The 27,853-nt window shown below is 40.5% G+C and overlaps 2 protein-coding genes across 10 annotated transcripts; one reads left to right on the forward strand and one right to left on the reverse strand.

Annotated features, from left to right (window-relative positions):
- Nucleotides 1–814: 814 nt before the first annotated feature.
- vash2 (vasohibin 2) lies at nucleotides 815–18,726 on the forward strand. 4 transcript variants are annotated; one of them, XM_027022831.2, is made up of 8 exons: nucleotides 815–1,192; nucleotides 1,312–1,697; nucleotides 5,002–5,090; nucleotides 5,649–5,705; nucleotides 6,305–6,379; nucleotides 10,537–10,918; nucleotides 12,417–12,568; nucleotides 16,319–18,726. In XM_027022831.2, the coding sequence occupies exons 2-8, from the start codon at nucleotides 1,392–1,394 to the stop codon at nucleotides 16,386–16,388; spliced, it is 1,131 nt and encodes a 376-aa protein (XP_026878632.2). In that variant the 5' UTR covers nucleotides 815–1,192; nucleotides 1,312–1,391; the 3' UTR covers nucleotides 16,389–18,726. The 4 variants fall into 4 exon arrangements, 3 of the variants coding, with proteins under 3 accessions (XP_026878632.2, XP_026878633.2, XP_035380146.1); XM_027022832.2 differs by having other exon boundaries at nucleotides 815–1,109; XM_035524253.1 differs by having other exon boundaries at nucleotides 815–1,697.
- A 1,241-nt stretch (nucleotides 18,727–19,967) lies between these two features.
- Nucleotides 19,968–27,552, reverse strand: angel2 (angel homolog 2 (Drosophila)). Of its 6 annotated transcripts, none has more exons than XM_035524251.1 (9): nucleotides 27,519–27,552; nucleotides 24,770–25,242; nucleotides 24,403–24,623; nucleotides 23,925–23,994; nucleotides 23,171–23,586; nucleotides 22,548–22,650; nucleotides 22,225–22,285; nucleotides 21,929–22,143; nucleotides 19,968–21,249 (listed from the first exon to the last, which is right to left on the reverse strand). In XM_035524251.1, the coding sequence occupies exons 2-9, from the start codon at nucleotides 25,233–25,235 to the stop codon at nucleotides 21,098–21,100; spliced, it is 1,704 nt and encodes a 567-aa protein (XP_035380144.1). In that variant the 5' UTR covers nucleotides 25,236–25,242; nucleotides 27,519–27,552; the 3' UTR covers nucleotides 19,968–21,097. The 6 variants fall into 6 exon arrangements, with proteins under 6 accessions (XP_035380144.1, XP_026878629.2, XP_035380143.1 ...); XM_027022828.2 differs by lacking the exon at nucleotides 27,519–27,552 and adding an exon at nucleotides 26,035–26,155; XM_035524250.1 differs by lacking the exon at nucleotides 27,519–27,552 and adding an exon at nucleotides 25,886–25,920.
- Nucleotides 27,553–27,853: the final 301 nt, after the last annotated feature.

Consider the following 27,853-nt stretch of genomic DNA (forward strand, 5'->3'; position numbering starts at 1 on the left):
TTAGTTAATTACTTATTCACTCTATATAACTGTTTTGTTTTTTACAGAGAAGGCGTTCGAAGCGTCTCTGCTCAATTTACCATGAAGACTTTCTCTGTACTCTAGCTCCCTCGAGTGGCCTTAATTAAAGTACACTTATTCAGAGACGCCTAGATTTGTAGAGTTCAGAATCTTTTTATTCACACAATTGAACTGAACCTCTTAGAGGATGTAAAAACATGTAAACCTTATTAATTTGAGACTCTTATAACTTCAAGTAGTTAAAAATGAATCAATGTATTTGAATATATATATATATATATATATATATATATATATATATATATATATATATATATAATTTTTTTAAAGATTAATCGCGGTGATTTTAATCCGCTCAAACTGTCTTTAAACAGAAATGCAATTTTATAATTAAGATACATAATTTAAATTGAAATGTCATATCAAGCTAACGGGTATTTTATAGGCATCACCTAAAAGAAACCTGTTCATAATAGGCAGTCATAACTCAGGTCTTTACGCGTATGTCGAACACTTTAACTTTCGAAGCGTCTAACATGGTTAGATAAACATTTTATATTTACATTTATATTTACAGCTGAATTAATACTCTCTTTAAAAGAAACGCAGCACTCAAGTTTTAATGGCAATCCTCATTGGATACCATAACATGAAGTACTCCCCTTTCCGCATTCAGTACGAATGGCCGACAAATTGTTTGTCCTTATTTGGCCTTAACCCCGCCTCCCTTTGTTGTTACGCCCAATGAAAAACACGCTGCAGCGTGGTTGGCTAACCGGTTACGATGGTAGAACAACAGTGTCGAACGCGTTTGAATTAACCGAATTAACCCTCAAACTGATCGATTTTAACGATAGAAGCTGTAACCTGTATGCAAACAGGACACGGTGATTCCTTCATCTAATCACTTCTAATATTGTTTGAGAGAAGATTACCTTTTGGATGTCTTTTTTGAGCAGTGGGATCCCGACGCCCCCTCGGTGTTTTGTGCTGGAGGGGGGGTGAAGTTGGTCAGCTCGCGGGCGACTCTCCGTTAACGTGAATCTTTCGCTGTAGTTTCGTGTGCGATGTCTCTCCGTAGGCAGTAGGTCGGTTGGACACACATTGAGAGAAGCACAATATTTCATTGTATTCACTATATTGAATAGGATACAGGATTGGTAAAATTTCGGTCAGTCACAGCTACTTTCTAGTAATACACTCTGAACAGATTCATTAAATACGCTTTCTAAGAACGAACATATTCATTGCAGGAGGTGTTGGTGTTTGAATGAATATGCATGTTTGTAGCGCAACACGTCTGTAGCAATGCCGGTCCATAATTAACCGGGGACGCGCTGCGGGGAGAGGCATCCCAGAGGAGCGGGACAATGACGGGGCCCACCAGCTGCAGCTCCGCGGCCAACACCAGCAGACACGGCCGCTCCAAGAGCTCCAGCTCATACTGCCATTCAAGATCCGGAGCCGAGTGTGCTACATCCACTACCACCAACAACGCCGGCCGCTCCTCCGGTGAAGAGGACGAGAAAGACGGCGGAGTTCCCTTTTATGTCAACCGGGCGGGATTTCCTATAGAGAGCGTCACCTGGGAAAGAATGTGGGCTCACGTCGCCAGAGCTCATCCAGATGGCCAAGAAATGGTGGACAAAATACGAAATGCAGCACACCTGCCAAAAGTAAGTTAAGAGCTGCCATACTTGTATTGAAGAGTTTACATTTGTCATATATTCCTCCGTTGTTTTATTATAGCAATTACAGATGAAGATATATAAAGCTGTAACTTTATACAGTCCAGTATAACATATATATTTTAAGTAGTGAGAATGAGGCATGTCCTGGATGTGTGACCTAATTACCAAGCTGAAGCATGAAGTGTGGCACGTGTGAACGGACTGACTCGCTCATGCATACGGCTTCTGACGGGCTCTTGGCGGCAGTTCATGCCAAGCCAGGCATAACAAAGCCTGGAGGTCAGTCAGGGTACTGTGCCAAAGGCTTAGGCCACCAATAGATTTGTGGTTTTAGCAATGTATAATGACCTTTTTTCTTAATCTCTTTGTTAAGATACAAACAGAAAATACAGGAAAAATGCACACAAAATAAACCCCCCCACAATTTTCTGAACAAAATGGCTTCTACTGGCAAAAGTCAAAAGTCAGTATTTATTGTGGCCTCCTGTGGCACTAAGTACATCTAGAAGTCTTTTAGTCTGTTATGGTCATTACTGGGAATCCTGCGCATCAGTCTTAATCAAACAACCCATGTCATTAGTTTTCAGAATGGGAGAAGCAGTGAGCCATCATATGTTTCACACCCAATTACTGTCACAGTCTCTAAATATTAACACACCAAACAGAATGGATGGCTGACTATTATGACAACTTTATAGTCTAATGAGAATGTCTCAGAAGAGAATGAGGAGACCCTTAGTGTCTCAGACAGATAAAGTTCCCTGAAGATCCCTATTTTCACTAGATCTGTGTTTGTGCTCATGTTCCATATGCACCAAGATGTGTAGCACAAAGAACACATTCTAAATACCTGCATATACCTACATACAAAAAGATCACATTCATTTTTATCTACATATGGTTTTCCTTATGAACCACCCAAGCATTTGTGGATTGCGTTCATTAAGAAGCCTGATCATTTACAAGGTTGAAGGAGATCAGTGCTATATGAACCATATCCTTAAACCTAACCTCAACCCTATCCATAACCCTAACCCTAAACCTAACCTCAACCCTATCCATAACCCTAACCCTAACCTCAACCCTATTAATAACTCTAACCCCAAACCTAACCTCAACCCTAATCCTAACCCTAACCCTAAACCTAACCTCAACCCTATCCATAACCCTAAACCTAACCTCAACCCTATTAATAACTCTAACCCTAAACCTAACCTCAACCCAAATCCTAACCTCAACCCTACCCATAACCCTAACCCTAAAGCTAACCTCAACCCTATCCATAACCATAACCCTAAACCTAATCTTATCAGATCTGAGCTGTGTGAGAGGACAACGCTGAGTTTCTGTGGCACAGGCCAGGCAGCTGGGAATTCAAATTATCCAAAATGTTTCAAACACCAGTGGAAATCACCTTAGATGCCAAGACACTTGTCACAATACAAACCATACCAATCCATGGTGTTTCTTTTCCAAATTAGATTGAACAAAGATGATTTTGAAATCTCATATCACAATACCTTTTAAGTAAAGAACCTTTGTTTTAAATAGACTATATACCTTAAATAAATTATTTTGTTTTATTTAAGAAACTCCTTGATGCCATCTTCAGGAATAATCCCTGTAATTAAAATTATGTCCAGAGCCTGAACACAAAACAAAACAAGCACTCAGCTTCTAGCTTTTGATCTAGGAATTTAATTACACTAAAGGAACAAGCTTAATGTGCTCCTACTGGTCTGCTGCTCTCAGCACTGCAGTAGAGCTGTTTGTGAACTTTGTGAACAACACAGGGAAATTAGCATCCTGAAACTGACAACTTTATCTTTATGGAACAAACACATTCTTCATTCTTACTGCCTGATGATGGTTTTAATATAGCCTCACAAGGGGCACAGGACAAACTTACAAGTAAGTACTACTTACACAAATAAGTAAGTAGTACTTACACAAATGTCTGGACTCTTCTTCAGCTTTGTTTTCTTGCCCAGTAGACACAATTGAGACCAGGAGAGAGTGAGAAGGAAGAAGACCACATTGAATCAATACTAGAACCAGAAACTAGTCATGTTTTACATTTACATGTTTTACCAGTGTAACTAAGAAGGCTTACTTCTTCCAAAATGTTGGAATTGATTTAGATTCAAGTCACAGCAGTGCCATGTGGGTCCTCTTGATTGCGTTTGGCTGCATTTGTACTCGAGGGACAGTAAGTTCTTTGCTCCCACTGGTCTCTGCTACTCCCTGCTGGGTTCCCTGTTCATGGAGAGCACTTGGCGTTTTCCTCTGAACAGGCTTAAATGCCAGACAGTATTAGAGAAGACAGAATGGCTGACTTCAGACTGATAGAACTATTGTGCCAACCTAAAGGTCAGAGATCTGTGGGCTTGGACTAATTAAAGGTAGAAGAAAGTCTTCATACTGATGTTGAATAGAAACATACAGTTGCTTAAAAGCAGACTAAAGCTCGTCCTGTGGCTAACAGTGAGACATTACATAGGATTGCTGCATAGCATGGCTGCACATTGCTGCAGTAAAGAATGTTTGGAGAAGACATTTTAAATGACTGTTTTGTAGGTTGGTGGCACTGGTAGCATGGAGTCACTGATGTTAGTGGTTAGTGCTACTTTGCTATCATGATGTCCTCTGCATTTTCTTATCTTGTTCAACAGGCTTTCCAGCCATATGTCTTTTAATTGTTGCAGAATGAGAAAATGACCCCATTTAACTTTTTGAGCAGTCTCTATTTCTCCTTCTGCCTATGGAAAATCAGTTTCTGCTTCAGCTGTGACAGGGAAAGAAAGCATTCTTTTGGTGTTGAAGATTAGCTATTTAGCTGTTTTGACAAGCTTTTGATGTCATGAAGTTTCAGAAAGAGAAAATTGCACATTTTTCTTAGATTGACTGTTAACTTTTCTCTCCAATTGGAGTAAAGGTCTTTGAGGCGAGTATTAGCCAGAGCTTTGTTCATGAATACTCCTGTCTGTGATATCTGATTAGCTAAAACATTGGCAGAATGTTTCAAGCCCTCAGTTACTGGGATTTGTGGGTTGGATTTATCTACTATAAACACTCCACCTTTTGCTCCAAGTCTGCTGTATTGATTGTCTTTATGCATTATTACGCATCATTACACATTGTTATGCATTATTTCCACTGTCACTATTTTGCTTTCCAGGTCTGGATGTCTCTAGGACCCTCTCCAGTTTCCTTTTTAAGCTTCAGTCAGTTTTACGTACTTCATATGTTTATATTAACTTACCCAGTTTTGTGCTTGATTCTTTCACAGCAGCCTGTGCCTTCGGTTCCAAACTTCAAGCCGTCCATGTCAGTTCCTGACTGGCTCCACGCTGTCCAGAATTACATGAAGAATTTGCAGTATCCTTAAAGCACCTCTAGCCTGACAGACGTGCCCCAAACTCCAGCATGACAGACATGTCCCAAATCCGGACAGCCTACATCGCAGTAAAGCTCATAGACACTATAGTCTCATAGACATTATAGTCTCTTGGATGCTAGTTCTCAAAAAGTTCTCCACACATGAATTTTGAGTTGCTGAAAATGCCTCTTTTTATAACAGTGTTGCTTTAATTTAACATGATGGTCTGTATGCTTCAGATGCTCTTTGTACTTTTAATGTGACTTTTCCAGTAATGCGAGATAATCTTAATTAATTTTAAACATTTTTAGATATAAAGCTCATAATGCAGTGGAATATTTTTGATATCTGCATCTGACATCTAATTTATGCAGGACTAGACCAGATGAGTTAGATTTTACTGACTGATGTTCCACGCATTTGCTACAATACATACATTTCTGAAGAAAAAAAGAAGCTTTCAAGACAGGGTATTGCTTTCAGCTATGCAAAGTGATCCACATTGAAAACCCATGTGACAACAAGTCCACCCAGCCTGCCTCTTTAACTGTTGACAGATACAACCACACAGGAACACAGTTTTTTGAGATTCGGAAAACCAGGCCTCTGTGTGGGTAAGTGATATTGCTGTGACATTTTAATTTTGCTGTTTCCTTTTTTACTTTCATGTGTCCTTTGTCATAACAAAATCGCTGATGCACTAAACATTCAAAGAAGAATTTAGGTTGGTGTGCAGGTACTGTGAAATTACCTCATTTAGCTTTTTCTTTTTGTCCCTAGGTTTACAATAATTTGTAAATATTAGTTTGTAAATTTAGCAAATGTTCATTTTCAAAAATGAAAATATATAATGTTAGTTTGTCAACGTTACTTGTGTGCATGTATGAACTCAAGAGGTCTGATCAATGAGTTAATGAGGTCTGATGGGTGAGTTAATGAGATCTGATCAGTGAATTGTCTGTAATTACTATGTGTCACTGACTGCTGTGTCATGCTTGAAGCCTGTTATGAAAATCCAGACCTGGAGTTTGAGATGGGTGGGCCTGTTCCGAAGGGTAGTATCGAGAGCTCTAATGGGTAATATGGATGGCTATAACTTGGTTACTTTCCTTGGGAATTGTTTGGGAGTGAAGAACGAGTAATGAGGAGTGTTGGTCAGGAGTTGAACTGCAGGATGACAAGATTGAGTTAATCTGTGCTCTCCGTCTTTTAGGCTAATGGAGACTGCCCGAGAGATGATCCGAGAGTCCCTCCCCATTAAATGCCTGGAAGCAGTTATCCTTGGAATGTATCCTTTCATCACTATTTAGTATAGTACAGTTTAGTATAGTACAGTTTAGTATAGTATAGTTTAGTATAGTACTGTTTAGTATATTACTGTTTAGTGTTGCAATGTTTAGTATTCTACTGTTTAATTTAGTAGTGTTTAGTATACTACTGCCTCTTTTGGTACTATATATGTTAGAACCGCAGGCATTTTCTAGCCTGTAGATGTAAATTTCTGTCAGAAATCTTGATTTCTTTGGCTCTTTTTGCGTTAAAGCTAGAATTAGGTTTTGGTTGATAATAAGGTAAATTTGGAATAATTTAACTGTTGCAGTCATAGTGATGTTAAACCCCCGAGAAATAACACAGAGAGAGGCGTTAATACCTCAAAGATCAAAAAGGAGTGGTAGGGTGTTAATCAGATTTACATTTAAATTTACATTGACAAATCAAAGGTTAACTGGAGTTGTGACCATTATTCTGGGTTGCAGAACAAGTCTGACAATTTTGGTGAAGGTTCATCCACGCTGGCCACATTCACTTCTTCACACCTACATGAGGAATACACACCTTACAAAGCAAGCAAGACAAAATGGGGAGAGAAGTTGTGAGGTTTATTCATTAGCAAAGGAATGAAATAACAAAACAAGCATTGCCATTATGAAACAAAATATCCACACGATCCACTCCCATTGTCCACCTCTAGATAACAGAGCTTCATTTCAACTGCTAATGAAGCCCTTACCTTCTCAGCCATATTGTTATTGGACATGAGCCTACTGTGCAGCAAAGAGCCATCTAAAGCTTAGAAGAGTCATCTGGCATGAAATCACAGAGAGGTTTCTTTCATGGACACCCTAGCCTTTCACCCTAGCTGTAGGCTTCTCTGGCTCAGTTGTTGCTAGGGAACTGTGTCAGGGTGGTTGGAATTGACTCATATGGGAAGGCTAACCTGTGTTTCCTGTGATTAGTTTAATTTGCTTGTATATAAAGACAGAGCATAAACTCTACAGACCTGTGGGCAGCTGAGATTATTTTTATTCATGTCATTTCGTCTTATTGAAAGAGTTAAATGAAGAGAGATTCCATTATGCCTCATTGGATTTCAGTGACACAAGTAGCAAGGGAACAATGTTACAAATTACAGTGCCAAGAGGGGATTAAAGAATCTTCTCCATGTGTATTTTAAATTCTGAGGTCTGTCAGGAGCTAAGGCACTGTGATCTGAGTTTTTACTTTTAGAATTTTGAACACTGTATATGGCAAAGTAAGAGCTGTTGCAGAGAAGAACCCTGTTAAAATTATTTGCTAAAGTGATTTTAAAAATTCTGATATACAAATGTTATGGAGATGTTGTTGGGTTCATGTTAATCCTTCATAGGAGCTCATTTTAATATCGATGATATTACATTTTACATATTACATACATCTTATAAAAGGGTACATTTCACTAAATATATTTTAACAAGAACAAAACAGATTTTTCCCAAATCCTACATCTTTGGTGTTTGAAACCAGATGAGGAGAAGTGTGTCATTTTGGTTCATAAGCTGATTAGGCAAAAAGGTGATTTCTCCTTCAGTGGAATTTATAAGAAAAGGTAGTGTTATCCCTGTCTAACCCTAACCCTACAAGAACAGATAGTGGTATCCCTCTTTCAATGGCAGTTGTAAGTCCTGGCAGGTAAAGAAATGCAGATAAGTTCTGAGTTGAGCTGGTCTGATCGGTAATGTGATCCTTTGACGTGTGTGTGTTTGTGTGAGTGTGTGTGCGAATATGTGCGTAGGTGTGCGAATGTGTGTGTAGGGGTGCATGTGCTGTGCTGCAGAACACAGTACACCACACTGAGAAGGCCTCATTTATACCTGCAGTAAAAGGTTTCTAGTCACCTCCATTCAAGCTAATGTGATGGCATGCCATTATGAGCCCATCTTTAATTATTGACCATGCGTGTCCAGGTTTATCTAGATGCTTCCCTTTATCCTACTAACAGCTGTAGCAATGCAAAGCTGTCATCAGAGCTGTAATTTGATATGCTAAGATTCCAGCAAGAGCACTTGCAGATGGTGCATTGGAGTTAACTGAGTGTGCAGTCGTGTGTGTGTGTGTGTGTGTGTGTGTGTGTGTGTGTGTGTATGCAGGCAGGTGTGCATGTATGCAATCGTGTGTGTGTGCAGGCGGATGCGCGTGTATGCAGGCGGGTGCGTGTGTGCGTGCAGGCAGGTCGGTGTGCTTGTGTGCAGGCGTGTATGTGTCTGTGCAGGCGGGTGCGTGTGTGTGTGCAGGCAGGTTGGTGTGCTTGTGTGCAGGCGTGTATGTGTCTGTGCAGGCATGTGTGCGCGTGTGTGTGCAAGCATGTGTGTTGCCTGAGTTGACCATGTGCTGCAGGAACAGATGGCAGGGCCATCAAGGTCTGTGGGTTGTGGAACATGGTGGCACAGCAGGTCTGCTGGGTGAGCTCTCACTCTGAATTAGCAGTTTGTTTATTATCACCAAATAATGCAGACTGACTGACTGTTGCCAGTAAGTGTGGCTGTTGTAAAAGAGAAAAAAGAAATTCACTTTGACAGCTACAGTAAGCTTTCATATTTGACTTATTGGAATTCAAGAGAGTTAATTAACTGGTAAGTGTTGTCTTCTTTGATATTACAGCAGTTCTCCATGGCCTATAATGTTTATATTGCAAATGAATGTGCTGTAAAAACATTATTATATACTTAATTCAAATATTCAACACATATGAGATTATGCTAAGAGGTTCTCAACAGCAAAGCATTTTTATATGAGGTGTTAAATGAAATCACTAAGGTCTGTGTCTGTTCCTGATTGTTCCTGATTGACCTAAAGCAAATGTCTCATTCCTCAGTCCCACTGGCTCCTCTAGGAGTGCTGCAGGAATGCGCTGGTGCAGACTGTCCTCTGCTTCCTCTGCCGGATCTCCCGTGTGTCTGTGTTATTCCTCATGGCAGTGCTATCACATCATGTGCAGCCATGCTACAGTGAGCACTGACACCAGTTACATAAGACCAAAGACAGAATGCAGCTCACGGCACAGAGCCAGCCGGAGGAAAAGAGCCGTCTAGACTAGTGTCTGCCGATCTACCACACACATTCCTCCATCACAACAGGATCACTGCCCTGGCGCAGACACCATGGTGTAGCTCTTCAGTTAGACCTCTGTGGAGACTTGAGAGTGGAGTAGCATATCTGATGATCGACGAGCAGATATGTAATGTGCTGCACAGTGTGGATGAGAAGGTATATAGTATGTGAGTATGAGAAGGTGCATGTGTATATATGTGTGTGTATGTGTGTGTGTGTGTGTGTGTGTGTGTGTGTATGTATGTATGTATATATATATATAATATGTACAGTGGCTTCGTTGTTGGCATGTTTGCCTCTCAGTTTCACAAGGGTCTTGGGTTTGAGTCCCGATCTGGGTGGAGTTTCCATGTTCTCTGTGTGGGTTTCCTCCAGGGTCTCTGGTTTCCTCCCACAGTCCAAAAACATGGGGGTTAGGTTGATTTTTTTTTATTTTTTTTTATTTTTTTTATATGTGTATGTAAAGTGTCCTTGAGTATGAGAAAGGTGCTATATTCATGTAATAATAATAATAGTATGTAATAATAATAGTAAGGTGTTTAGTATCTTGCATAATTCGCTGCATCTTTTGTCTTTATTTGTACTCGTACAGTAAAATATCTGCTAAAACATTTCCCTACAGTCTTTGCTGTTGTAATTACTAATTAAGTTTCTAATTAATAATCATGCTCATATCTTTAGGAAGTGCTGTAGACTTTCCCCATGCCGTTAATGGGTTAATGTTTGATTTAGAAATATCTGGGCAAAAAATGGAGTTCTGTTTGAATCAAGCAAAATTAATAATATGCACAAACGCTGAGACTTGGCTTTAGTGGTTTAGTGTTGTGCCATTATATTCATGTCCGTACTTATCTAAGATGACGTATGAGCCCAGTGCAAGGTGGCTCTCCCATGAGCGTCTTGCAATTAAATGTGTAATCAAAGAATATACGGAATATAGTGCATATAGAGAGGTGCACAGCATACTGCAATAGTCTGGGATTAACTTCATAACCTCTTGCTTCAGAGTAAATGTCTCTGACCCCTGGACTACTGTCCACGTCACTCATGTGCCAGAAGCCTTGACCCCTTCTCCAGCTACCTGACCAACAGCCTGGCCTCAGTCGAGCGTTTCCCCATCAGCTTTAAGACACAGTTCCTGGGCCACCACTTCCACCATGTGGTGCTCGGGCTCTACTGCAACGGCCGCTATGGCACACTGGGCATGAGTCGCCGTGCTGACCTCATGGACAAGGCCCTGAGCTATCGCACGCTCAGCGAGCTTGTCTTTGAGTTCGAGGACTCCTACCGCCGCTACCAGCACAGTGTGAAGAAGGTGAAGATTGGTCTGTACGTGCCTCACAACCCACACGTGTTCCAGCCCATCGAGTGGAAGTACCTGGTGCTGAACCCCTGCAGGCAGGGCCATGAGGACATGCGCAAAGAGCTGGAGAAACACGGGCGAGACATGAGGATGAAGGTGAGACGTGGGACTTGGCCGAGACATGAGGATGAAGGTGAGGTGTGGGACACGGCCGAGACATGAGGATGAAGGTGAGGCGTGGGACACGGCCGAGACATGAGGATGAAGGTGAGGCGTGGGACACGGCCGAGACATGAGGATGAAGGTGAGGCGTGGGACACGGCCGAGACATGAGGATGAAGGTGAGGCGTGGGACACGGCCGAGACATGAGGATGAAGGTGAGGCGTGGGACACGGCCGAGACATGAGGATGAAGGTGAGGCGTGGGACACGGCCGAGACATGAGGATGAAGGTGAGGCGTGGGACACGGCCGAGACATGAGGATGAAGGTGAGGCGTGGGACACGGCCGAGACATGAGGATGAAGGTGAGGCGTGGGACACACATGAGATCTATGCATGAGATCTGAGAAGCAGGCACAGCAAACATGAGACATGAGTACACACCTGACAGGATCATGCCAGATGTGAGCCCATGTACCAGGCTGCAGAAAGCAGACATGTGACTTTGTCCAAAACACGTGAGTTTGGCCAGAAGCACACGTGACTGTCCGGTGAACCTCCATCTCATCAAGCTTGATTGTCCTCATGAGAGGAGATATTCTGGTTTTGACCAATGAGCAGGCAGTTTTGAATGACTGATTTTATAGACTGAATGCATCTGTTAATATACTTTATGTAAACACTTAGTAAACAAGCATTTATACATATGCAAATATCCAGACATAAATGCAGATCATTCATGAAAGAGACACCTGTAAACATTCCAACATTGGGCAGAGATCACCACCATCAGTTACTGAACTGTGAGTACATAGAAATAAATGTGAAAAGACTGATAACCTATAGTTGCACTTATAGGGTAGGTGCACCTGAAAGGCTGGTAACTCCGTATATATTGCTAAATTTAGTTTTTAAATTGAATCTATTAGTGACGTGATTTGGTTGATGTGACTAATCAGCAGAGTAATGATTCACCTTTTGGAATAATGTCTGTTAATGGAGCCACTGAGTAGGGAGCATGTGGGGAGGTTTTAACCCTGACTCCCTGTGGTGGGAAGTGCATTTACATTTATGGCATTTAGCTGACAGTTTTATTCAAAGCGACTTAAAATTATAACTGAGTACAACCTGAGCAGTTGAGGGCCTTGCTCAGGGGCCCAACAGTGGCAGTGGTTGAACCATCAACCTTCCAATAACAAGTTAAGTACCTTAACCACTGAGCTACCACTGGGAAGTAGACTTAATGACCCAGGCTCAGTCTACTGGATGGAAATCCAGTGGAGTTGATGATGGTCGATACCATTCTCTGATAATGTTCATCTCTTCCTGCCGATGGTGAGATTTTTTTTGCACTTATTGACTGAACATTTGATCAGAATTGGTAACATCAGGAAAAGACATAGTTACACAATGGTGAGCAGATTCAGTAAATGGGGTTATGTTAGAAAACTTTGAGTGGCATTTTTTATGCGAACGTGGCTATTTTGTTTCAGATTCTGAAATCGTCTACTGCGCAGTCTCCGATTAAAGAGAGGGCCAGAGGGAAGTCTTTATCCCCACGACGCCAGCGAGGTGTGAGCCCCCAACGACGCCAGGGAGGTGTGAGCCCCCAGCGCCGCCAGTACCTTCACAGAAGAGACAAAACGTAAGTACTTTGCTGATTCTTACCATTACAGATGATGTATTGTTATAATACTAATAGTACTAATATTATAGTAATAATAGTACTGGTACTATAATAGTAGTAATTCTAGTAATAATACTAGTAGTGCCGATATTATAATCATAGTATTATAGTATACTTGTAGTACTGATACTATAGGAATAGTAATTCTAGTAATAATACTTGTAGTACTGATACAATAATAATAGTAATACTAGTAATAATACTAGCAGTACTCATACAATAATAGTAGTACTAGTAGTAATACTAGTAGTACTGTTAATATAATTGTAGCACTAGTAATACTTCTAGTACTGTTACTATAATAATAATAATAATAATACTAGTAGTACTGATACTATAATAATAGTAATACTAGTAATAAAACTAGTAGTACTCATACTATAATAATTGTAATATTAGTAATAAAACTAGTACTCATACTATAATAATAGTAATTCTAGTAATAATGCTAGTAGTACTGATAATATAATAGTAGTAATTCTAGTCATTCTTGTAGTACTGATACTATAATAATAGTTAATTCTAGTAATAATGCTAGTAGTACTGATACTATAATAGTAATACTAGTAATGATACTAGTAGTACTCGTACTATAGTAATTGTAATACTAGTAATAATACTAGTAGTACTCATACTATAATAATTGTAATATTAGTAATAATACTAGTAGTACATGTTCTGGTTCTCATTACCTGGCATTTCTGAGAGGAGAATGTCCAATTGCAGAAGTTAATTAACTGAGGTAATTTCATTTAATGCTGACATATTTTCAGTCATTGTTCTTATATGGGGGTAGTTATTGCTCTGGAATAGTAATTAAAAGTTGAACTTATTTAATTAGTGAATTTTATTTTTTTTTAAAGAAGCATTTGTGGAGCTGTACCTTCCTTTGATTTTTCAGATGTATTAACAGTAAATATTTAATATACAAGTAATTTTTTAATAATAACATTTATGTCACAAATGTTATGGATTTGCCTTGTTGATTCATTTAGCGTTTAGATGCATTGTAAGTAGTATAAGCTACTTATATGAGTTTATGTGCTCTTAACACAGAGTTTGTGTACAGTGAAATGCATGAAAACGGCACACACCACAGAACCCACTGACTGATAAATATGACAGCACACTGTATCATAAACACAGTTGATCATGACAGCACACTATGATAAACACAGATAAACATGACAGCACACTGTGTGATATGCAGTGGAGGCTCCTCCTGCTGGAGGCCTTGGTTAACTGCATCATCTGTGTCAATTACCACTGGAACTAAAGTTGTGCAGGACAGTAGATCTCCAGGACCAGAGTTGCATTATAGTTTTTTTGTCTTGGCTACTCTGATCTGCAAGGCTTTTGGAAAATGTAGGCAGAGCAGCAACACAGTAATATTATACTTCTATTTCTCCCTGTCTGAGTCCTGATATATAGTGATTGTCCTGAGGATTACACACACCATGACATAAGATCCCCATCTGTTGCACAATTCAAAATCCAAAACTGAAGTAAAAGAGGTTTACACAGCTGCTGAGGTGCTTGGCACTGCAGGTTTTAAACGTGGGTCTTTTACTTTCTGAAATGCACCAAATGGCTAAGAACTGAATGTAATATCACAGGAACACTGGAATGAAGTACAGTAGGGTTGTGCATGGTTAAATAACAGAGTCTGGGCCGCCCTACTCTCCCTATAGTCATACTTCATCTCAGTGGTGTTTAATCTACTTTTAAGAAGGCATATAGAAGGAAAAAAAGATGCCTTCAAGAATCAGTGGGTATGCAAAATGAGTTTGATATCAACCCTTAAACCATCAGCTGGGGAAACGGCTCTTGCTGCCCTCTTCTCGGGCATATAAACCCCATCAATAATAGAAGAACAGATAGAGTAGATTTTGGCAGCACTGACTGTGCCACACTAACTCATAACACTAACGCACTAAAGTTACAGCATAGTTCATCACGCCTTGTCCTCTGGTTGTAATGCAATTTTATTCTCTGGTCTATATTTTTAAATATTAAATGTATAGTTTGATTTTCTACTTTCGTTATTCCACCATGTATATACATGCTTGAAATATTCACTGAAATCACAAGACCGTTAGCCCTTAGTAAATCTGCATTCGTTGGTATTGGTGTGTGTTTTTGCGTGAAGTAATCGTCATTACTTTGCAGTTGCAAAAATGATTTTTTGAACTGGTAGTCAACTTCAGGCAGGTGTAATGGTATTTCAGTTAATGTGTTAGCATGCCTTTAAAGTGATACGAATATATTCAACTCTTAATGCTTCTGACTTTTGAACCAGCATGATGGGAGCATGGGGGGCCTGTGACTGGTGCTATTTTGAATCTATAACACCCACCTCTCAGCACCTCTCAGGCTTGTCACATGTTGGAGATGTTAATTGGGAAGGGAAGGGCTGCAGCTCTACACCCAGAAACACACCACCGATTTTACTGTCATCTACACCTGCAATTACGTTTGCCTCTTTAAACCCAGAGAGAAAGTGAGGATAACAGCAATATTTTCATGATCGCATGCTTTATGCTTCTCTGTGACTTTGAGAGCTAAAAACTGGAAGATCTTAAGGATGTTTTTATTGTCTAGGATAAAACAGAGCTGAGCTTTAGTCCAAGACAGGATTTAAATGAATAATTTTATTTAAAAATTGTAACATGGCATATAGGATAAATTAAACTCATTCTCCTTCCAACATGATAAAGTTATCTCTGTCAGTTCTGACATATAACCATAAAGACATTAAATCTCCTTTCAGCAAAACAATTGCTAAGATGTATAAAATCAAGCACAGTGCTGTGCAAATTCCATAGACAAATACTTGCTGTAGAATCTGTCAAATACTGGCTGTAGCCCACACCGACTCACAGAGTGCTTAGCACGTAAACATCTCTCACTACAGAGTTCCTCTAACATTCCTTCCCACCAGCGAGCATTGTGTGAGTGATTTCATCTGACAGGAAGCGAGACATAGTGGCCCAGAGAAAGTGGCCCATAGTGGCCCAGAGAAAGTGGCCCAGAGAAAGCTGTTCTGACAGCTTCCTTTCTCACACACCCTGGTCTCTGTTCTCACACAGCTGTTCACACAGCAACCTTTATTGGCCTCTGATACCCTCAGTTAAATGTCTCTGTGTCTGCGTCTAATAAAATATTCATAAAATAAAATGACTATTTATTTCGATCGCTGATACCTGTGCATATAAATCGCTTTAAGTGGGCCTGGTTGGTGTGGTTGACGTGGTTGGCCTTGTTGCCGTGGTTGATGTTGACGTAGTTAGCGTTATTTATATCGTTGATGTGGTTTGCCTGTTTGGCATGGCATGGAGCATGTTGTGTGTTAGAGAGTTTGTTCTTCATGAGCATCTCAGCTCAAATGGAGACAGATCAGTCAAGATTGAATCTGTGTGTGGGTGTGGGTGTGTGCGCGCGTTTGCAATCAGGGAGGTGCCAGCGATACACTGCCTGGGTTTCATCAAAAGCAGTCTATGTCCAAGAGTGAAATGACCCATGCAGTGACCGTCTACAGCTCGTTGCCCAGTTTTTTCTTCCAAAAGCACCTAATTTCTAACATTACACATTACAATAACATGACACATAACCAAGCAATTTTCATACATAGTTGCCATGTCATGCTGCAGAGACGTGTGCTAATACCTGTGTGTTTGTACCTGTCTGTGTGTGCGTGTGTGCGTGCAGGCCTGCCATCCTGAGCAGGAAACCAGCAGAGCTCAGCACTCTGACTGATGGCTACCAGATCCGTATCTGAGGGTGAACTCGTATCGGAGGCCCTGTGCAGCTGGACAGCCTTCTCTCTCTCCATGTCTCTCCCTCCGCCGTTTACAGTTTTTGTTTTCAGACCATTTCATTATGTGAGCATATATACTGACTGAATATCTCAAACAGGATCATTGAAGAACACAAAGAATGCACAGATTTTAAATTGAAGAAATTGGGAAATTTCAATTCATTTTGATAATTTTAAGTGAAATTTTATTGTACATGGAAATCCATGTTTTTAGAAAACTTTGACTGCTATATATGTAATGCAAATGAGAAGAAAACTATTTTAGCAAGGGTTAAAAATGAATGGGGACATGGAGCTGAAGTGGTAGCTGAGTGTGTTCGAGACAATGTCCTAAGGTTATGCTTAATGCACAATGACAGAGATGGACTTTTCTATACACAGCCAACATGTGACACGTTTTTTATATGTATTTTTAGTCAGTTTCCGTTTGGGGTAACTATAAGCAAGACAGCAATTTGAAAGCCCCAACGGGTATTACTAAAACAGCATTATGGAAATGTGTGCATTGCAACATGTTTGTGTTATTTTATTTTTATGTTATTGATGCTCTTTTTTAAGAAAAAGGAATATCAAAGGTGGAATTTACTAAATTTTGGCTTATTTTTGTGTTTGGCTTTTAAATAACCTCTGAGATATGTAGCATATCAGGCCAATATTCCAGCAAATCTCACATCACACCATGTCTGAGTTCAGTGTACTGGTGAAAAAACTATGCATGCCCAATAAAGGCGAAGGTCTGTCTTCCAGACAGTTGTAGCAATTAAAAGCCTGCATGGTGGACCTCAGTATTAGCACAGGGTTAACCATAGATAAGTACTTTACCTGAACAATACACTTAAACAGAAAATAAACTAGAGTGGCTGACTTGTATATTTATCCCTGGTTATGAATAGCTTGTATCCATCAATGTATTACCAACATTTACAAAATTATTTACAAAGATGTTGAACCACACAAGTGCATTATAATTCCCCCATTACCTTGAGGTGTTCAACCAGTGATCAGCCTGTGCAACCTTACCACCCCCCAATCATAACGCAGGGATTATCTTTGGGAACCTTGCAACCATAACCCTCCTACCCCTGACACACACGCGCAACAGCCAGAGATCATACTGGCAACCTTCAACAAGGAGTAAGGTGACCTCCCATCTATTCATGCTGTTACTATAACTGTTACTGTTACTTTGGTATCTGCTAAATGTTGAATGATTTCAACTATATTTTCATTAAATGTCCCATAAATGATTTGTGATATAGTGTTCTGTCATAGAAAACAAAATTGAAGTGGTAAGTAAACCATATTACTGGATGTATGACTTGGACTGTATCTCTTACTGGAAACACTACAAGCTCTAATTTGAAGGTGCTAGTAAGGCAGGAAATCTGTAACACATTCATGACTCGCATGGTTGGTCACATCCCACTGGGTCAGTTTTTAATCATTTTTAATTTACATTCTTCTTTGCTGACAAAATGTTATATTTCACTTTATACAGAAACTGAAACATTCCATGTCCTTTGAGTGTTTTACACGTTTGGTAGCTGAAGGTCAATTCTCCACACTCTAGTGCAGATGTACAGAAATGACTTCTTAGCTTTTTAAAAATCCTCATAAATAATAAATATGTGATTTATTGATTAAAGAGCACATCAAATAGAAATGACTATCAGACTAGCAGTGAGGAGCCCCTCGACTGGTGCTGGTGGTGTTGCAATTAACAATAGGGTAAAAGCATCTCCATGACTGCTGAAATGTAACAATATTCTACAAAGTATTATTTGAAATATTTGTCTGCTACATATATGACCATTATGGTACAGTGAGAAATTTGCCTCAGTCAAAACCCCCAAATTAAGATGATGGGAACATGTGAGGCAGGAGGCAATCACCTCGGCATTTGGGAAAATGGGGACTTTACTATGTTTCTGCGAGGTGAGAGTAGTCTTTCATTTTTGGAAAAATGCATATCATATTTAATAGAGAAAGAGTCAAACATTTTACTGTTTTAATGGTCCCAGTGCTTTATAGTTTCAGCAGCTTTATAACTTTGTAAGAATGAATGATTTGTCAAATTGATGAAGTTGTGATTCATCTTGTGTTGGAGCTTATGGCATGATCACTCTGAAGCTTTACCAGGCTGTTCTCAGTTTGTTTCACTGAACAGGCCTTTCATCTGTGCTGTGTTAATGCAGCATTTTTATATGTTAAGAGGATGGTCTATTCCCCCATAAGAAATTCTTGCTGTATTTTGTCAAGTGTAGCATGTTGTAATAATAAACATTTGTTTTTTTTCATATTTCTCAATGTCTTATTTTATAATGCTGCTTGTCCTAAAAGAATGTATTCACTCTTCTGTGAATAGACACATTTTTACATGTAAATTGTTTTTAAATTTTACCAAAAAAAAAGTGCAAACTCATTTTGAATATCACACCAGCTGTTAGACTTACTTGATTAGAAACAAGAATCATCTGATGAATATATTCATCAGAATACAGAAGTGTTTAAATTCCATGAGCATGGTACTGGTCATGAGTCCCACAGCAATCAGTGTTCTCATGAAGAGCAGCAGAGCATTCAAGGCTCTTTTTACTAACACAGGACCACACACAGGCATTTACACAAACAAATGGGTTCTTTCTCAACCCTGCAAAGACAGAAGGATTCCAGCTTTGTCTAGTCTCTGTGGGTTTGGACCACAGGAGACTGGAGACTTGGGGAGCTGCTGGGATTGCGAGAAGCTTTACTCAAACTGCACTAAGCTTCCTGGCAGCAGCACTCACTGTAATACAGGACAAAAGGGGAGAAGAAGAGAAAGTTCATGTGAGTTGGAGGAAAAGGTGACATCTCCACCAACCCTGAATATGTTCACAGGCATCAGTCAGTAAACAGCCTTTGCTGTCACTTGCTGCTTCTTATTTAAGACAAAAATTTTAACGGTGATCATTCCTAATCAAGATAAGTACTTCTAGTGGTGGTTTACATCCAATAACCTTTTTTCACCAACACCAGCTAGGGGATTTGTAAGAGACAGTAAACAAAACATTTTTAACTGTCATCTTGTAATATGGGACATTTGTGATGAGGGTCACTGTCAATATTATTAACATATTATTAATGTAACCTAACGTTTGGCTATACCTAGTATGGCAGTAATTAACTGCAAAGCACAAAATGGATGAGCATGGACACAGAAGACAACTCAAATTCAACACTTCCTGTGACGATTTCCAGGCATCATGGATGTCATACACGAGTGCTTTGCAGTGGCTGGTGGTTGCCTGACTCTTATTCAAACAACCGTTGTGTCAGAGGCTTAAGAGACTTAAATTCAAGATCAAAATGTTGTCTTCACATTGACCTAATACATCAATTCACTAAAGGCCCCCTCTATAGGCAAATGAACCCACAAATCGAATCCCAATTACATGGAGAACCATTGGGAAAAACAGGACTGCTGTTTTTATGCCAAAACTTGGATGTGTTTACATTTGCTCACATATACATGACAGCAGGCCTTCATTGTGTCTCTCCCAGTAAAGAGCGCTGATCCTGGACCAGCTGTTTATACCCTAATTAACATTTTACATTTACAGCATTTGGCAGATGCCATTATTCAGAATCACAGAAGTGCTCTGCAGTCTCATGTGACAAGAGATAGGATAGTTAAGTATCAGACTAAAGCCTTGGAGACAGTGGAGAAAAAGATAGGAAGTTTTTAAAGTGCATATTTAAGTGGTTATTGACTCAGTGAAGAGGGGAGACTTTGGCCTTTCTTGACTTGAATTTCATTCAACCACCTAGAGAGAGGACAGCGATGAGTCTTAATGCTTGTCTTCTTTGTGTCTTGAGGCTGATGGTTATAATGACTGGAAGTACAGATGGACACAGATCACAAGTCATTATAGAGTCTTATCCTCATTCAAGTTTAAAGATCAGAAAGCAAAATATGGAACAAAAGCAAATAAATGTACTCTCCTTGAACTAGCTGATCTGGGTTATTTAGCATGCCAGTGGGAGGTAGAACATTCACTCATGCATGAAAACTATGAGGAAAGTCAGTTCTGCATTTCTCATCCAGTTTTAATGGTGCCAGACCAGGGACATTTAGCTGAGCTAAATTAATTGATTGTTTAGAGCAGTTAAATGTTAATACTTAATTTAATCATTACCAATTTCAGAATTAAACTATTTAGTTTAGGCATTAAAATGATCATTCCTCAAAACTATGATAGATAACGATACAAAAACATGTAAATATCCTTATAAAGTGACTTCTTGAAAAATAACTTTCAAGACACAACTGATTTAAAATAAAACCAAATGTACATAAAAGGCAAAATTGTCCAAAATCATAATCACAATTTACAGTGCGTTATATGTACAATTGCAGCACAGGACCACGGGTTCCACCATAACGATTCAGGATTTTCCACTTCTGCATTTGTGTCCAAGAAGAGAGAAATCCACACGTTTGTGAAAACCACAAATCCTCCAGCTAATGGAAACTATGCCCTAATTAATTAATTAATTAATTAATTAATTATATCTTCCTGTAGATATTTATGTGAGCTCAATCTGTGTGGCCTCTTCTTCTATCACTGCAGGTGATAAATTGGTGTTACAAAGCACAGCGATTAGGCCCCACAGTAGCTGGCGTGTTGTGCTCAGGAGGGCAGCCGGAAGCATGCAATGAGGGGCAGGTGGTCAGAGGAGTGGTGCTGGTTGGGCAGGCGGTTGACCTCTCTGAGCTCAGCCTCACCGACCAGGGCCAGCCTGGCCAGCAGCTGCAGACCTCGCTCCTCTGGAGTACTGCATTCTGGGAACATAAAGGTAAGGTTCTGATCAGTGTGAGGAGTGTGCTACAGATGACAATACAGCAAGCTACAGAATCAAAGTCACATGCCTACACCAGGACTATTGTTAATGCTCCCTTGACAACCTTTCTGCACTGAACAAGCGTCTTAAAACAAAAGCAGGTGATCAAACTGCACTACCTAAGCTCTGATTACACAAGGAATGTGCTCCATTTTATTAGAACACCCAGCTTCCATTGACACGCACTGGCCACTTTGTTTGAAAAAACAAAGCAGTGTCCCTGCTGAGCCAGAAATATTCTACCACACAAAAACACCCAAGCATCAGGGTTCCTGGGGTCAAATGAGCAGAGGAGTTGGGAAGAAGGCGAATACAACTTGTGTATGACAGACTGGCATTATAACTACAGAAGCAAGTGTTTATAATAAATAGTGTTTATTATAAAGTAGGTGCTAAGTGTATTTTGCAAACAGTCTACGGCAATAACATAATTCATTATCCTGAGTCATACTGAGGTTAACAGTACTTAATGAGGGACAATGCTTATAAATAGAAGTTAGGTGACTAAAACATGTATAATGGCAACCCCACAAATACACACCACACATTGGCTGCTTCTGTGCTGGACACCTTACGTGTCCTTACCTGATCTTACCTGACTTGACCTCATCTGACCTCACCTGACAGAGCTGAATAGAAAATGTAATCGACAGTGACAGCTGTCCGCGCGTGGCACGTGGTGATTTCGGGGCGGCTATTCTCCCTCAGATAGTGGGAGTATGCAGAGGTCAGCCTCAGGCCATGTTCAATGCAAAGCTTCTTTGAACCAGGAAGCAGTAAAGAGGAGAAATCCTTCCCAGCACCCACACCAGTGCTCATGTCACTCCCACTAGCACTGCAAAGAAAGCAGTGGTCAGCAAAGAGGAAGGTCAGACCAAGCAGGCAGGGACGGGCTGCACTGTCAAGGCAAATTTACCTATTTAAAGCAGACAATGCTTGCAGGTTCAGCTCCTTCACAGCCTGGTCTGTGGTGGTAGCTAGAAAATGGCACAGGTAATGTAGCTGTCTGAAAACAATGAGTTTGGCAGCAAAAACAGTAAACAGATGCCATTTGTCAAAAGTGTGGATGTGACAGACTAACATCCCGACCCGAACAAACAACGAACATCTCAACCCAATGTTCGACTATCCCCATGCTGACAAACCCACAAATCAAGCACAATTTTGCTAATACAGGGAGTCATTTTACACTGGGAACTCAATATTGTGCCTTGAATAGTGTTTATTACTGGTGCTCACCTTGGCTCTCGTACTGGCACTGTTGTGAGATGCCCAGACAGGTGGGCCAGATGGGGGCAGTGAGGAGACGCTGACCTCTGGAGCCGTCCTCCTGCCCTGAGACCTACAAAAGGAAGAGCAATGAATATATAATTAGCTAAAGAGATATATAATCCAAACATATATCTGCAAAAAAAAAAATCTTTGTAAAGTATATACAATTATACATACACATATATATAATATAAAATTATAGAAACTACAATACTTCATAATAATACTTCAGAACCCTGAGTGGTTCAACAGAAATCGCCCCATCACTGGGAGCTTGCTGGTTCAAACCCCTGTGTACTATTGGCTGTTTGTGGCCGACAGTCCAAGGTGGGAGGGACGGGGTCATTCCTCCCTGTTATTCATTACGACACTAGCCAATCGTGGACATCTGGGTACTTGTGTTTGCTGATAAGAGAAGTTAGTACTATCCTTTGAGAAAGAAAGAGAAAGCACATGCTCACTGCACCCTCCATTGCTGAGGGAACTGGCATAATGGAGTAAAACTGGGTGGAAAAAACCCTTTCTAACTCAGTAACGATGCTGATCACGCAGTTTAGTAATAAGATACCTGCAGAAACGCCGTTACTCACCTTCCCGATGGACAATCCAGTGTAGTCCAATCGGCTCTCCCTAATGAAGCTACAGAGAGGAGAGCAGGGCAGTGAGTTAAAGTCCCCACAAAGCACCACGGGACAGGTGCTGCCATCGGCCAGCCCCGCCACGCGGCTAATCTCGGCTAGCAGCATGGATAGCTGGGCCAGTTTGATGTCACCACGCCTGGGGTTGTACAGCAGGTGAGTGTTGGCCACACAGATATGGCAGGCCGATGGCTCCACAGGCTGCAGCAGCAGAATCAGGCCCACGTTATCACGGTCCAGTAGGGGGATTCCTCGCCGGAAATACTCCACAGGGTGACGGGAGAGCAGTGAGAAGCGCTCGCGTTTGAACACCACAGCACAGCCGTCAGGCTTTCTGCCTGTCCGCCTCTTATACTCGCAGTGGTACCCTGAAAGGGGAGGCATACACAAACCACTCCACTCTAAATAAACCACAACTATGCTGAACAGAACGTTATAAACATATGTAAACATACAGCATCTGCCTAACAAGTTAAGTCTCAAATCTTCGCCAATGGCTCCCTCTAGTGAACATTCTTCACTTGATATTGAATTGCACTTTTCATAAATGTTAATCCAATACCCTTATTACACAGACTTTTAAATTATTTTTTGCCAATTTGATAAGCACACTACTGCAAGGTGAAAAAGACATTTAGACATAGGCCATTTAGACAATACACCTTTATATTAAAAGACCATTAAGTGGTCCTGAAATGTTAAGTACCTAGAGATTCCAGACTGGGTTTGATCTGTTTTAAATAGTGGTCCTCTTGCACCTCCTGAAGACACATTATCTGAAGAGACAAATGTAATTAAACATGACCCAGCAAATGAGCACTAAATCCACATAGCACAAAGTGAACAGCAAGAACATAACAATACCCGCAGTAAACATCATTCAAAATAGAGGTTCTTTGTTCAGTACCTAAATGTCGATTTGTTATCATATATTAAACAAATGAAGTTATTTCATAAACTGTCAAAAGCTTTATTGGCTCTACACCCCTATATATCAACAGTGCATAGACCTATACTGCTGTTTATGCATTAATATATACAGACCAAAAGCATTTAATACTGAAAATACAAATAACTCTGACATCTCTTGTTCATATCAATAACTTGATGAGAGAAGATGGGGCACAGCCTACCATCAAAACAACCAAAACGTTCAGTTCTTAGATCCAAGAATAAAAGCTTACATCTGCACTGTGCTGTTCCAGCTCTTTGATGATCTTGGTGAACCTGTGTCCCCAACTTAGTATGAGGGGGTTACAGTGTTTGTAAAGGTAAGCATTGCTAAGGAGTAGTTCTTGTGAGAGGATATTGTAGGACATCACAGAGAAATCAAAGTGTCGTTCACGAATGCTCCCAGTCTCCCGTGGTCCATACCCACAGGCCTCCTCCCACTCCCTCTTTAATTCTGTAAGAGGACATTAAAATAAAAGTTAGGAGTTGACATTTAATTTGCACCAGACTGAATATCATATATTTCCAGCAGCATAAGAAAACAAAATCAATTAACAACTGCTTTTCTGAAACTGGCAACTTATTTTAGAGGATTTTTACCTGTTTTAGTCCCTCGATTTTCAGAGCTTGGTGGGACTTTCCCAGGGGGAAGAGATGCCCCTGTGATGTGAAGCCATACAGGACTCTGCTCCTGGCTTTCTTCCAGAGCTGAGCGCTTAGGGCTGCGCTGCCAGTTTCCATGTGAGCCACTATCCTCAGAGCGCTTCCTCTTTCTGAGACCTTCTTCATCAGCCCGGTCCATCCCTCCAGAATAGAGATGAACTGGAGAGATGTGCTGGGGAACACTGTGTGGAAACAGCCCTGGCCGTCTCCACTCACGCCAGCGCAAGGGGTCGGGAGGCCTGGGCGCGGTGGCGTGGTCCGTGTGGGAGGTGCTGGGGCTCCAGGACTGCTCGGGAAACTGACCCCACCACCATGAAGTCCTCGGCTGGTGTCGATGCCAGTGTCTCCGCGCCCTGGCAAAGGTTTGAGCAGAAGTCGCTGCTGTCAGGGGACGGGCCAACATGGATCGACTGCAAGAGGGAAAGATCAATATTAGCCCAGGTTACTGCTTGGATATAGTTTAGCTAGCTAGCTACTGTTAGAACCAATGCAGCACTACCTAGCAAAACCACACAATAAGTGCCAGCCTCCAAACACTAGGTGCTGAACAAGAGAAAACTGCCTGCCTGCCTGCCTGCCTGCCTGCCGCTGCCTGCCCAGTATGTGAGCTGGAAACACACCGCCCACTGCAGCCTGCACCTCAGCTAGCCTAGCTTATCTTAGCTAGCTCATAGCTTACTTCGTGTTTGCAGCTTGACTGGCATAGTGTACGTTTGGGTGTCGATACATTTAAAGAAGTCCTAGTTAAAACGGTGCCGGCTGTTCCCAACACTTGTAACTTAGCATTAGTAAAATTCAGCTTTCAAATAAAGTGTAGTTACGATGACAGATGATGTTAACTCGGAAAACAAAACACAAGAGAGGTCTCTGAAAATGACGTCACTACGAGGTCCGGCATGTGTTGGACAGACGGAGGATAACGCGCGTTTTATAATGTCTCCCTTATACGAGTTTAAAATGATGATGATACAGTATGATGCAGCAAAATGAGATAAACAGGATTAGTGCAGCAAAATGAGATAAACAGGATTAGGTAAGGTATCAGTACAAAACCCAAGGCAGGAGACGGTCGTGTAGCCAGAGCCCGTTTATAAGGAGCCTCCTTAGTATCACACAACCGCCAGAGGGCGCCAGAAAGAGAGTCCGAAATTAAGCAGAATGGAGAAAAACGTTAAAAACGAAAGATTAAAATAGTTTCTCACCACTTGACCAAGATCTTCCTTTTGTAATATAGAAATATGTGTTCCACTAAAAATAGCAAAGATAATCTTTTATTTCCTTTTTTTGTACAGCGGACGGGTTTAAGCCAGTAGGCTGCTAGCATTTCTGCTACTCGCGTGTCAGCTCACCAACCAATCAGCACTCAGTATGAGGAACGCTAGCGCCTCTAGCGTCTGACAAGTCCTAGATGTCCTAGATGTCTCGCTAAGTAGCCACTGCAATATACACTTAACTCACACAAATGCAGACAGTAAATCACGGCGTAATCAAATAATAAATCATTTATATTTTACATAACGATGGCTGTTGGATACATTTATATTAAAAATAAACATGACTTAAATGATGACTTAAATCGTAGCATAGATTTCAGGAAGCATAGATTTCATGGTAAATTATAAATGAGCAAATATAAAAATAACTCCAGCAATTTTGTATGGTTTAGAATTTCACAGTCTAAGTAGAAACACTGGTGATTGTATCAGTATTCAGGTTGCGTAATCATTCCTGCATGCTTAAAGGTTATCGATTTTCTTTGTTTCTAATGTGAAGTTTAGTTTTGCATATGATTTATGGTTCATCATGTGTATGTCTATGGACTAAGTATTTTAAGTTTCTATTTAAAGGAACTATCCATTTTGACCACTAGATGGCAATGTAAACCCACGCTCGCTCTCTCTCTCTCTCTCTCTCTCTCTCTCTCTCTCTCTCTCTCTCTCTCTCTCTCTCTCTCTCTCTCTCTCTCTCTTTCCCTCTAACACTTAATTAACTGTTCTTATTAAATAATGTTAGACAAAAAGTTAAGTGTATTGTACTGAAATGGACCTCAAACAAACTGAAACAAGCTGTTATTGCATTGTCTAAGGCCTTATTGCTTACTATGCAATAACAGGTTCCTGCACGTTACTATAACCGTAACCCATGGGTCTTTATAACCCTAATTAAAGGGACTTTATTAGACATTTAAACAATACATTTAGAATACAGTTATAAATCAGAGAACCCTCATCTAATTAGTTTTACTCTGTAGAACATGTTATAATATTTGTAGACAATTGCTTAAGTTTGTAATTGAAATGAAATGATGTAAGTAGTTTGTAGTAGAAACATAAATCATAGCTTTCATAGCTTTTTCAAAGCTTACAGAAGTTAAATATACTCATCCTTCTTCCACTATTTCTTCTGTATGCATTTGCTTTTAGAAGAGGCCGTCCAATAAAGCTACAGTTTAGTGCAGTGTAAGTGATATTCAGTGAATTAAAAAGGGATGCCCTGGTGCTCTGTGTAATGGCGCAGCTGATTGAGGGCAATGTTGGAAGGTAGCAGGTTTGTTCTCTGATTGCAGCTAATGCGAGAGACGTCCTACAGTGATCAGGTGTAATTAGAATACAGTGAACAGCAGTAGTTCATCCAGGTCTCATTTTCACAGAAAAAAATGACAGTGAATCTGTGTGGTGTGTCACACCTTAACCTGCTGCAGAACCAGAGCCACCGGCGAACGTCTGGTGATAAACGTCTGGTCTTGTGGATAAAACATTAACAGCGTTACTTATTTTGTTACTTATTTCCTGTGTAGAATGTCAAAGTCAGCAGATTTGAGCTTCACCAGCCTTCTTCTTCTTCTTTTTTAAGAAAACACACATCAAATATTAACATGTTTCTACAGATGAGCAAGCGCTTCCTGGCAGAGTGGAAAGTGGGTCAGGACAGTCGGAGTTTCTGCATTAATGTGTGAAATGCATTTCCTGGATTTTTCATTCCCCCAAGGACAACATGAAAAAAGGTCATTGAGAGCTATGG

The sequence above is a fragment of the Electrophorus electricus genome, chromosome 3 (genome assembly GCF_013358815.1).
Source record: "Electrophorus electricus isolate fEleEle1 chromosome 3, fEleEle1.pri, whole genome shotgun sequence".
Taxonomy (NCBI): domain Eukaryota; kingdom Metazoa; phylum Chordata; class Actinopteri; order Gymnotiformes; family Gymnotidae; genus Electrophorus; species Electrophorus electricus.

Excerpts from the sequence above, each read along its gene's own strand:
- vash2 (XM_035524253.1), top strand. The coding sequence starts at position 1,392 with ATGACGGGGCCCACCAGCTGCAGCTCCGCGGCCAACACCAGCAGACAC. Across the intron at positions 6,380-10,536 it reads GAAGCAGTTATCCTTGGAAT|CTACCTGACCAACAGCCTGG; the intron begins GTATCCTTTCAT and ends CCCCTTCTCCAG. Across the intron at positions 10,919-12,416 it reads GGCGAGACATGAGGATGAAG|ATTCTGAAATCGTCTACTGC; the intron begins GTGAGACGTGGG and ends ATTTTGTTTCAG.
- angel2 (XM_027022827.2), bottom strand. The coding sequence starts at position 25,561 with ATGTATCGACACCCAAACGTACACTATGCCAGTCAAGCTGCAAACACG. Across the intron at positions 24,624-24,769 it reads AAATCGAGGGACTAAAACAG|AATTAAAGAGGGAGTGGGAG; the intron begins GTAAAAATCCTC and ends GTCCTCTTACAG. Across the intron at positions 22,286-22,547 it reads GTGCCAGTACGAGAGCCAAG|CTACCACCACAGACCAGGCT; the intron begins GTGAGCACCAGT and ends GCCATTTTCTAG.